At 37.8% G+C, this 12,467-nt stretch overlaps 1 protein-coding gene across 2 annotated transcripts in view; it reads left to right on the top strand.

The window, feature by feature from the left end:
• Positions 1-11,019, top strand: part of SLC25A36 (solute carrier family 25 member 36) — a 41,394-nt gene extending 30,375 nt beyond the window's left edge. For both annotated transcript variants that reach the window (XM_081861744.1, XM_081861745.1), the window contains exons 5-7: positions 5,127-5,193; positions 5,529-5,818; positions 6,190-11,019. In XM_081861744.1, coding sequence (XP_081717870.1) covers positions 5,127-5,193; positions 5,529-5,818; positions 6,190-6,383 — 551 coding nt within the window. In that variant the 3' untranslated portion in view covers positions 6,384-11,019. The remainder of the gene's footprint in view (positions 1-5,126; positions 5,194-5,528; positions 5,819-6,189) is intronic.
• Positions 11,020-12,467: the final 1,448 nt, after the last annotated feature.

The raw sequence follows: 12,467 nt of genomic DNA, 5'->3' as shown, positions 1-12,467 counted from the left end.
CATACAGAATGTCAGGAAGCCAGCCAGCAATAAATCACAAGGAGTACGTGACGTTAACTATTAGCAGAAACAAAGCCTGCTCAGAGGAGCCAGGTCTAATTAGCACAGCAACTCTTCCTGGTAGATCTTGTCCCTATGAGGCAGTTGTGGGGACTGAAGATCCCCACCTTTCCGTAGCTGGTTAAGTCTCCTCCTTTCACGAGTCCTTCCCAAGCAATCTGAGACTCCACCGACCGATATGTCTGTCTCTGCTCTTCCCTCTTCATACCACTTTGGGTCCTGTGAGACCAGGGGGAAGGGAGCTTGTCACAGCAGGAGGGGAGACACCCTGGCTTCTTTGCCAGTCTGACTCATCTCGGTCCATGTGCTCCTGCTTCAGATTCTGGACTCCTCTCTGCTAGACTTCCTGCTCACTAAACCCTGTTACCTCTTCAGCTTCCAGCAGCACCTTCTCCTGGTCTTCACTCTCTTCTCCCTCTGACCACTCATCATCGTCCAACCTGGGCTCTGAGATGCCTTCTTCCTGGTGCCTCCCACCATTCCACTGTGTCCAGCCAGTCCATGACACATAGAATCATAGAGTTGGAAGAGACCACAAGGGCCATCGAGTCCAACCCCCTGCCAAGCAGGAAACACCATCAGAGCACTCCTGACATATGGTTGTCAAGCCTCTGCTTAAAGACCTCCAAAGAAGGAGACTCCACCACACTCCTTGGCAGCAAATTCCACTGTCGAACATCTCTTACTGTCAGGAAGTTCTTCCTAATGTTTAGGTGGAATCTTCTTTCTTGTAGTTTGGAACCATTGCTCCGTGTCCGCTTCTCTGGAGCAGCAGAAAACAACATGATTCAGTTTAGTATAATAAACCCTCTTGAATGTGTGGGAGCGTGGCATTTCATTCTACCTTGTCCTTTGAGGTGGTGTTGCGGTGAGGTAGTGCATTGTGAATTTCAGAGTTTCACACGTAATGGAGAGCAATGCTACTTTGGGTTAAAGAGCAGTGACACTTTCTTTTGTGATTTTGTTAACACTATACACCCAGCTGTTTGATGGAACAGTTGGAAGCTGTTGTGTTCTAAGGAGCATTCCTATTCCATCAACTACAACATGCTCTGTAATCTTTGATAACTTCAGGGCCTTTACTATTAAATCATTTGCTGTTTTCATAGAACCAACTCATAGACAAAGTTTAAAAAGTTGTATGGAAGATGTTTTGTCCAGTTACGGTTAGTCCTGCATTCCGTTATAGCCCATTTTGAGCCAAAGAGGGAAGATAATGGCTTAATTAAATTATATGATCTGTTCTAATTTTGCCTGTCTTCCCCTTGCTTTATACTTCCCAAAGACTCAAAATTAGCTTAATCTATAACTTCAAACATTTGTAAAATACGTACAAGTTATTCAGTTCAGGCATGTCTCAAAATTTAAATTAAACTGGTTTCAACCTGACATTAAGGCTTGTTTTTTCTGCCCATTGTGACAAGGTTAGCATTTTTATTTGACATGCGCACATACACACCCAGCACTTTGGGCTTTTAAAAATAAGTATAGGTAAGTATTTTGCAAGCTATTAAATGGTTAAACTGCTGCAGATGGCAGAAATTTCAGTACTCAGTGCATTTTGAAAACCTTTTTTAAAAAAATACCTGTGGCCTGTACTACCTTTTTTCCTTTTTTATTGTTCTAAACTTTTTAAAAAAGTTAGATCTCACATTTACTAATTCACAAATCCTTCCATTGGGATTCAGTTTTGTCACATATGTCTGATGAGGTCACTGCTTGTTGTTATGATACAGAAAAGCCTGTGTCTATTTTAGGCATTTACTGTACATTTCTCCCGTGAAAAGAGTGAGATCGTGTCATCTCATGCTCCCCATCCGCAGGTCACTTCCTGCAGAAATATGGACTAACTTAAACCTCGTGAGTACTGAACTGAGCATCTCTTGCAGCCTCTAGCGTAAGAACCACACCTTGGGTTTGTAACCACTCTTAAACAAACAATGTAAGGGGAATATTTTTATTTGAATTCCAGTTGTATACATTGTTTTAATACATCACCCAGCTATTCCTTCCAGTGCAGCTGGGGAAAGGTGGAAAAACAGTTTTATGGACTACTGTTGCGTGTTTAGCCAAGTTGGTGAAATTACATTCCTTATTGACAATCCGTAGGATTCCTACCTTTAATTTATATATTTCTATTTTATTTAGGCAAAGTATTTCAGAACTGCCATTAAATAATAGTACAGTTATCTGTATGTGTCACCACACTCTTTCCTTTCTATTTAAATTTTGTTGGCATAATATGTATTCACATGCATTTATCAATACATTATCCCTTGCAAACAAAGACAATGCAGATGCATGCCTGGGATCTTAGCTGTTTTATTTTTAAGCTTGTTTTGCTCCAAAAATCTTGAGAGAGAGAGAGAGGGCGCTCCTTCTTTGGTTAGAGGTTCACTGGAATTGCTTTTAGAAATAAACAGCATACTGAAATAAGGCCTATAATTCCCCTTGCATACTAGGACTTCTGAGTAAAATATAAATATATACATAGGATTGCACTGAGCAACTTTTTGTTTTGTTTCATTTTGTTTTAATGGAGCCATATAAATGGCCTTAAATATTTTGCATTGAATTCCAGTATTTAAAGATAATAATTAACTAAAACATTATGCGTTTACACAAACTAAAGGGCTTCTTCCATTCACATAAGGGACTCTGATCCAATGGAGGCTCCTACTGGAGGATGGAGAGTGTGAGAAGGTAATTTTTGCTGATTCTCCAGCCTCTAGCACCACTCCTATGCTATTTGGGTAGTCTTCTACCCTCTGGAGCAGATGTTCAGGGAAAAGAAGGAATTGACATAAAAAAATCACTTCACTTTCCTCTGATCATGGAAAATTTCGATCCAGCCCTATAGATATGCAGCTGGATCAAAGCTGAAGTCATATGTAGTCACTGTTCAAATGCATTTTGGCATGAGACATTCCTATGAGCAGCATTTGAACCCTCATAATACCTTTTAAAATTTAGCCAAGTTTTAAATGTGATCTGATGGATTGATTCAACAACTGCCAAAAGAGTAATCCCTCTTTTGTAGCATGTGCATTTGTATTTGTGAACTTTCCCTCCAGCAGTTTTTTGTGTCCAAGCACCTTGGTGCTTTTAAATTTGGGATTGCAGTATTATAAAGCTGAACATTGCTTAAGTCTTAAAAGTAAAAACGGGGCACAATCTGCCCAATGCTAAAAACTCTTCTGAGTTGCATTATGTTGTTATTTCCTCAGTTGGAACAAGGGACATAAACATTGTCCAACATATGCAGTGTATTGATTCTCTTCCTTTTTAAGCTTGCATAGGTTCCAAAGATGCTAAGTATAAGCATGTTTGCTTCCATTTATACCCAGGACTTGAAGTTGGGTTCATGGAATGTTGTACCCAGTCTCTTCTCTGCTTCTATTCCCCTTTAGATTACCAATTAGAAATACATTAATGCTACAGACCTCTATACACTTAACCTGGAAGTTAGCCGCCTTGTACTCAGTGGAGCTTGCTTCTTAGTAGACCTGTGTTTGCATGTGCTGTAAGCAGTAAACATCACTGGCAGGCAGACCTTTTAGTTAACTCTCCATAAAACCATTTCATAGTGATTAATCTAGGGCAGCTAGGGCACAGTTCCTTTTGTGTCCTGTGTTATATCCCGTATGCATGGGCAATGTCTAAACCAATTCTCCAGGTGTGTTGATTTGTTTGAACAATATGAAACCAAAAAAACCCTCCCACCATTAATGCCCTTACGCAGTATTTCTGTGGCTAAAAGCCAAATATGATACCTGTGTTTAGGAAGAACAATGACTTGGGGGATGCAAACATTAAAAGGAGCTTAACATTAGCTAGGCATATTGCCATTTAGCCAAACAATATTAATTACCAGTTCTGCTTCTGTGCAAGTAATTAGTGTGCTTTTTGTGACATGAAGTAAGAGAAAGTTTTGTAACATTAACTAAACCTTAAAACAGTTAAGATCCTTTGGCAGTTCTTTTTTTTAACCTTTTCAGTCACTTTTGTGCAAAGTCCCCCCCCCCCATGTGGGGCGGGCGGGAAACTGGTTTGCAAACATTCCTTTTTGTGTAGTTCACTAGCAGGCTTTTCCATTCTGTTTTGAAATGTGCATGGGAGATGCACCGCACAAGGTGCTCCTGAACACTCACTTCTGCAAGAGGAGAGCAGGATTTGCATGGTTAGAGGAATTGTCATTCCAGTTGAATAAATAGTAATAAATTGGGTACTTTGAGCACAACAAATTCCCAACCTCCCTTCTGCAGACATTTTACCTGATATGCAATGCATTTTATATTATAACTGTACAGTTCTCAAAAGCTGCCCTCCTGTACTGCTTTTCTATTCTTTATGGTAGTGTAGTGTAGGAAATATTATTTACAAGTTGCAAAACAATCACACTATTGGCTGTTAATCCCGTTTAGATTTTGAGTAGCTGCTTTCCTTTCACAACTCATTTTTGTATGTTTTTACAAGTATTCCTGGGACCAACCAAAAATCCTTGCTTTTACTGCTAGTGGAACTCACTGGCACAATTAATACAACATCCTGCTAAATTATACTGTATAAACTATACTGTGTTGATGTACAGTAACGTGTCTCTAAGCTGTACGACATTAAGTGTTTTTATGATCTGATTTGTTTTATAAATTAAATTTGCAGAGAACATTTTAGACTCTTCTGGCATGCTTTAGTTTCACTGCAGTTTGCTTTTGTTTGGAGTGCATTTAAATTCAGTTAGCCTAGTCTCACTCTGGCTGTTTGAAAGGTGTCAAAAAGGGATTTGTATGAATAAATGGGCACAAATTGGGTTCTAGATGTACTTATGGCTAGTTACTAAGAAGAATAAAGAGGCTTTATTTTACTTTATTGAAATCTTGCAAAAACAAATATTGGCTACGTGGACTGGAAAAAAACAATAAAATGTCAAGATGCCTACTTTTGGTTTTTAACCATTAGCATAGCACAAGTCAGTTTGTGTCAACTTGTATCTTTATTCATGTTTTAGCTTTGCTGTTTTTCATTATGTTTGCAAAACTAATCTTTCTTTTTTAATATTTATTTAGGTTTCACTGCAATCACCGCAACCAATCCAATTTGGCTAATAAAGACACGATTACAACTTGATGCAAGGTACTGAACTCTTTTAAAAAATGTAAATATTGTCCCCAATGCTGTTTTATATCTATATGCAGTTGCTGGGTGTGAGGTATCATATCATCAGTACCTCTTATGATTTCTGTAACATCTCAATCAGTATAACCTGAAAACTGTTTCAGTAGATCTGGGTTAGTTTTAGATATCATTTCAGTGTTCATATGAAAGGTGTATGTTTTCTGTAGCTTGCAAGTACACTCATGAAATGAAATAATGAAATGGGAAACTTTACAAATATGGTGTGTGGTGTCTGCATCTGGCAAAATATAATAAAGCTCTTCTGAGTGTTGAATTTCTCCCCCCTCATTCAGGAATCGTGGAGAAAAACGGATGAGCGCTTTTGAATGTGTGCGCAGGGTTTATCAGACAGATGGAATTAAAGGCTTTTACCGAGGAATGTCTGCGAGCTATGCAGGCATATCAGAAACTGTTATTCACTTTGTTATTTATGAGAGTATTAAGCGAAGACTTTTGGAGTATAAGTCTGCTTCTGCTATGGATGAGGAAGATGAAACTGTCAAAGAAGCATCTGACTTTGTTGGCATGATGATGGCTGCAGCTACTTCGAAAACTTGTGCTACATCCATAGCCTATCCACACGGTAAGGGAGGCTTTTCTTAAGCAAATCAGCAACCAAATATATTTTTCCCCCGGTACAAGAGATAAGTTACTTTTGTTTTGGTAAATATTTTGCTATTTTTAACAGAAGTTTCCCATTGCCCAACCCAATACATTTATCACATTTTGCCTTTGAGAACTGTGCACAAGTTTTAGTATATTAATACCCTTTTTTTCTTTTTAGATACTGCTCTATTGTCTAATATGTTGCTTTTGAGTACTGTTTTGGCTAAAAGTGTGTCCTACAACAGATGAAATAAGTAATGCATTGTAGAAGTAGGCAAGCGTTGTAATCCTTCCAAGATTGTGGAAAGCTGTCCTGAAGATAAAATGTTTTCTCCTTTTTTGATGCAGAGGTTGTACGAACAAGACTACGAGAAGAAGGAACAAAGTACAGGTCTTTTTTTCAGACACTGTCTTTGCTTGTGCGAGAAGAAGGCTATAACGCCCTATACCGTGGCCTAACAACGCATCTGATTAGACAGATTCCAAACACAGCTATAATGATGTCTACGTATGAAGTGGTAGTCTACTTACTGAATGGATAGCAATATTACCAGCTGTGTTCAGGAAGATGGAAGACCAAAAGCTTGCAGTGGACCATGAACTCTCAGTGTGGGTAGGTAGGAGTAAAATCTATCAAGAACATGCAGCTATGGACAAAATGGAAGGCTGGTAGGCTGCCTCATCATATGGCATCTTTTGCAATGTGATGATCTGAAGCTGCTCCTAAAGGATTGCCTTTAAACTCCTCATATTTCAACGTTGCAATTTTCTCCTATTGTGTCAACTTTTCTAACGCTATGCAGTGAGCATCAGACACTTGGTTGTGAGCAAGGAGGGGCATAATAATATGTGTGTTCTCACTGGAAAGCGTACATCTTTTTTTCGACTCGTGTTCATTGCTGGTTTAAAATCCATTTTCTGTTACTGCACAGTAGCCAGTTTGAAGGGTATGCCTGTGTACATTTAAAGCAGATTCATAAATGCTTATCTCTTGAAACTCCACTTTTGCAGTCTGAAATAAAATGAAAGACGAAGATTCACTAAGCTTCCCGCTTTACTACCTCAGGGGATCTGACAGGGACCTTAGGTTTCTTACTACAGAAAAGGTGGCCTTTATTTGTCAAGGTGAAGATGGGGGACAGGCTGTTTCGTTTTGTATCAAGTTCCAGTTGCTTTAATATCAGACCCTGGGATTTCTAGTGTTGCAGTGGTATACTGTTTTAATTGCCCTGAGTATTTTCTACCGTGGAAATAGAGAAGAGCCTTAAGATCCACCTGAAATCAAATCGTCCTATCTTCAGTTTGTACAATTTGTGTCTATAAATCCCTTTGGAACTTAAAACACCTCTAAATGTATTAAGGATCACAGCATTGTGGAGCAAACCACCAGCAAAGAGAAATTGGCTTGGTGTGTTGGAAGGGCTTTTCGCATGCTGCTTTTAAATCCTTGAAAACCAACAAACAGTATGTGATTAAAGAGCAGGATATCGGGTGCTTGTGCAGCATTGTGCTCGCTTTAAACAAACTTAAGTTCATCTAGGGCTTTTATCTGAACTAACCTAATACTGTAGTAACTAGAATTCCAAACTCTACCAGATTTCAGTAACACATAGGGCACACTTCGGCCGTGTCCAAAATTGAGTGCTAAGATTGTGGCTTAGAATGAACCAGAGAAGATAATTGAATACCTTGGGGTTTAGGCATCACCTTTTGCTTTATTCCTTGCTTCCTCCTGAAGCACTTTGCAGAAAACCACATAAGTGGTTTTTCCCAATGTTTGGCTTTGAACATCTTAATGCTTCTTACACAGCATTCACTGCTACATTTTAAGAGCAGACATTTGCTTGATTCACATTATCTCTGAAAAGCAACATTGATAAAGCAGGCAATTCGAAATAATGCAGATAACTGGTTGGTTCTAACAATAAACACACCCTACATTTTTACCTTTTAACATACATCCTGTCATTACAATGTAGCTGTGTTAAATGGTAATGACACTGGGGAGAAGATTTGTAATTTAGAGCACAACCCTGCCCAAAGTCTAGTACTTTCAGAGTGCAATCTGATGCTTTTCTGCTTGGGAATAATCCTTGTTGAGTTCAATAGGACTTCTTCCCAGTTCAGTCTTTATAGGATTGCACCCTAAAGCAGATAAATGTTGAGTGTGTTTATATCTCACTCACTTAAAGCAATTAAACATAAGTGCTTCCTCTTAGCAGTCCTGTACCCTAATCTTTGTAATGCTCAGCTCAAGCAAAAGTTGTAAAAAAAAAAGTGACATTTTATTCCTCTGTGAACTGTGCAGAAACAGGCATATCATGGCTTTATTTTGCTAGGCCAAATAATGCTGGGACTGTCAAATGTGTGCACAGTCCGAACAGCAGTTTCTTTTGGTTTCTGTGTCCTCTGGCCTGTGGCAGAAATGTCTCAATGTAGGCTTGCAAACCGTTGGTCTGAAGATAGTGTTCAGCACTACTTGCTAGAGTCACTAATGAAGAACAGTGACCTGTCAGATTTTTTCAGTAGGGAGCAAACAAGTCTACTTCTTTTCCTTAATGTTGTAAGTGATCTCATTATAGCCATTATACGCACATTACCATAAACTTGGCAAATGTAGTCATATTCCTTTAGTGATTAATATGAAAACCTATTTAAAGGAACTGTTCTTCAATAACCTCTGTTTTAACCTAGTTTCTTCCTGCATATAAATATTTGTAGATTTTGCTGCTGACATCCATGGGTTAGAAATGGCAAATGTGCTAAAGGACAACACAAAGGCCAAAGTGTGAAATGTTAAATTGTTTAATTATAAGCCTGAGGGAGGGGGGGGGAGTTTTTCTGTGTTTTTTGTTTTTCTAAAAGTCAACACTCAGGTGGATTTGGTCAGCCAAGAGTTCCCCCCATTGTGTAGTGATTGTGAGTGGAATTCCAACGGTAATAAATCGTCTAAACAAGTTTAGTGAACCATACTTGTTCTGAACAGTCAGATCTAGTTTACTATGAAATGTGACTTACCAAATCTGTCACAGGAATGGAAACCCTTTCAGAAGCTACTTCAATGACTTTGAAATTGCATGCGGTCACACAAAGTCAACTACATGAACCCACATTCTCTGCTCCTTCAAAACAGACCACTCTATCCCTATATGACCACAATTACCCCTGGGTTTAATGGAGATGTTTTAGTGTCACCGTGGGAGCTTCACTTTCAATTATTACAAGTTCATGATTTTGCCTGATAATAAGAAATGTTGCCTTTCCAATTGGAAAGGTCTACATTTGTTGAATGTGGGTTGTAATAAGTTTACACTCCCCTCATATGTAATAAATTTATTACATATTACATTTATCGTATGTAATAAATTGGGAAGTGGTTATTTAATGAAGTGAACAATTTTCTCTAAACATATTTGCCATTGCCACTATACTTCACTTACCCCATGATCCTAATAGTAGCAAAATTTGAATCCGTAAGAAAGTAATTCTCTTTACTGAAGTTAGAGTCTCTAAGACAGTTGATGTTTCTTCCATTTAACCGTCTTAGAAATAACACTAGATTGCAGACTCTTGATATTAAAATCCTATCTTTTCAGCCTTCACATTTGGCTTCTAGCATTTCACAGGGTACTTCTTTAAATGCAGCTATTATTAAACCAATTATATGTTTTTAAACTGTTGATACCTCTGAACTGTTTCCCAAAAACTGTCCATATCTTTCCTTGTATAATTATAACAAAAACATGGTTGAAATATTGTCAATGATTGGTGGGGTAGGAAATTAACACCATTTTAATTCAAGGAGAAATTGTTCCTGTCCTAATTGTGATTTGGCTATGTTAGTAAAATATATCTTTGATAAAGTGGAGTTCAACCACAATGCATTGGAAAATCAATATTTGAACTACTTCAAACACCCAATTTACACACTATAATTGAAAACTTGCTGTGAGGCTGTATGTATACAGTAGGCTTGACCAGAAGGTGGCACTATGGTACATGTCAATGCAGGAAGGATGCATCCTTGAAATAATATCTGGTGTGTCAAACTGTTTTGTGTTCTGCTCTTGAAAAATATTTGGTTGAGTGCCATACACATTGTGGGAATGAGCCATAACAGATGCTTTTAAACAAGTAAACCTGTACTTTCTAAATTTTTGTTCCTGTGTTTAAAATTCAACACAAAACAGCATTAAACCAAGGAATAAACATGCATATTGCACAGCTAGAATTGAAAGAGAACCTTCAAAGTCAGCTTTGGTGTATAATTTTTAAAATCATTATAAATAAACTTTGTTCTTGGATATACACAAATGGTTTGAATAAAGGTTTTTGATTTACACAACAAACAAGTAACACCCATGACTAATTTGTCATTATAAGGTACCAATGCAAAATACTATTTGGCTTAAAGTCTCTTTTATCAGAAAGGGATTTTCTGACAAGTGTCTTGGATTTTAATCCAGGGCTTGGAACTAGAGCCCTACTTTAGATGTGCCCAATTCATTTATTTGCTTCTTTCTCTTTTTTTGCAAGCTGTCTTGAAACTCTCCTTAGTGTGAAAAGTGGTTTGCCATATGACATTGGGAAGCTTCAACCTAAGAAACATAAAGCCAAACCTGCTTGGGCATATGGAGTTGTGTATCTTGTTTGTCTGAATCCCAGCCCAATGTTAGAATGCTCCACGCCTATACTCAAATCTCAGATGTTGAATTTGTTTGTTTGTTTTCCATTCTGTTTGTTTTTATCTTGATAGTTGTATTCTTTCTGATAGCAGATAGCAGAATGATGGAGACCCACAAATTGGAGACTCTCTTTATCAAGTTTCTTTTTACATTCTTGAAACAAGCAGAACACTGATGTGTGCCTATGTAAATGTATTACTCTCTTTTAAAAATGCTGTTCTGTTTCTGAAAAGACCTGAAGTTCTATACAATTTCAGTTTTATTTCAAAAAGTCTGCATACCCTGTATATGTGAACATACCGTGATGCCGTAGGAAACCATTGTTATTTACCAATATTCAAATATTCTGCTGCTCCTGTGGTTTGCTATAGTTCTTGCATACCATGTAGTTGGCTGTCAATGATGTGCTTTAAATACTTTTGTATTTATATTATATCGACAACTTTTTGTTTGGACTGCTCAAAATTTCAAAAATAAAATGTGTTTATTCAAATCCATTAGCCTTGCATGAGGTTTTTTCTTTTCTTTTCCTTTTGTAATGGAATACTAGCCAAAAATACATCCTCCATGCCCTACTTTGCTGTTTATTTGCCTTATACAGACTGCTTACTGAGTTTCAGTTGGTGGTGGTGGGGGAATTCAGCAAAGGCTGAAACACTAAAGGGGGATTTTAGCTTAATGTTTTTGTACCTCCCTTATCTGGTCATAGAGCACCCAAAGCACCTTACACCAAAATAAAAGAAAATAAAACAAGTCTCTCAATACAAAAAAAATACACATTTTAAAAGAAGACAATTTAAAAGTGGTAGTCAAAAACGTCAGTCTAAAAACAGTGACACTGAAAGTGTTGGAATAAAAGAAACATATTCAGTTTGTCTAAAAGACAGTGAAGAGGGAATTGGGTGAACTTCCATTAGGACAATATTCCAGACCGGCTGACAAGATGAAAAGCATAAAATTTAATACAAGGTTAGTATAGGGGGGAAACCATGGTTTCAATATTTTATTTCTTTATTTTTAAATGGAATATTACAATAGGAATAGTTTGTAAAAGTTTGCATTGTGTGGAAAAAGTGGGCAAAAGTAGTAGGAAGTCAAAGGAGAGTGCCTGAACTTACATGCAATGAAGTGAGATATCTAGTGCCTTGCTTGTCTTGCAAGCTGTGCAACTGCAACTCCTACTAAATCCCCATGGAACTGTTCAACTGGCTGTGGGAGTGGGGGTTAAAGTTTGCCAATATTCATTAAGAGATACTGCTACTTTGCCCTTGGAGGATATCACACTTACTGATTTGGGGCCATTTATCCATTTTAGCAAGGTCATTAAGTTTCTAATTGTTTTTAATTAAGTTTTTAATTGTTTATCCGCAAATAATAATAATCCAGTTAGATCAGTCTCAGGCCAGAAACGGGGGGTCAAGAAGTCTCTGGTTCAAATGTCACCTTGGCTATGAATTCACTAGTTAAGCCACTACCTCGTTTCCTTCACACAAGCGCACACACCTCTGTACAATTAATTTTATTTACAGGAGAGTTTTTAAACCAGCATTCAGGGGGAAATACCATGGTGGTATAGAGTACAATAATTAAAGCATTGCAAAAGAATAAGGTGCAAAAGAAATTGCCAACTCTGAATCAGTCTCATCCTCTAATAATAATGGATGAAACGAGAAACCTTTTCAACCCGTGGTAAAATATCAGAATTGTCGTTGGCTGCTGATTCCAATGAGAACAGTGTTCCAAAGTACTGGCACCACTATGCCAAAAGCTTTAGTTTGCATATAAACTAAATGACTATGACATAATAGGACAATCGAGAAGGCTCCTCCAGATGATCAAAGTGATCTAGTCAGTGTATAAGTGGCCTGGCATTATGCTGAGAATACAATACAGTACTGACCTACCTTACTGATGTTGGTGTCCTGATTAGAATACTATTTA

The sequence above is a fragment of the Podarcis erhardii genome (genome assembly GCF_964252035.2).
Source record: "Podarcis erhardii genome assembly, chromosome: 5".
In the NCBI taxonomy this organism is placed as follows: domain Eukaryota; kingdom Metazoa; phylum Chordata; class Lepidosauria; order Squamata; family Lacertidae; genus Podarcis; species Podarcis erhardii.
Note: the sequence above shows the minus strand (reverse complement) of the source record. Positions and strands in the feature narration are given on the sequence as shown.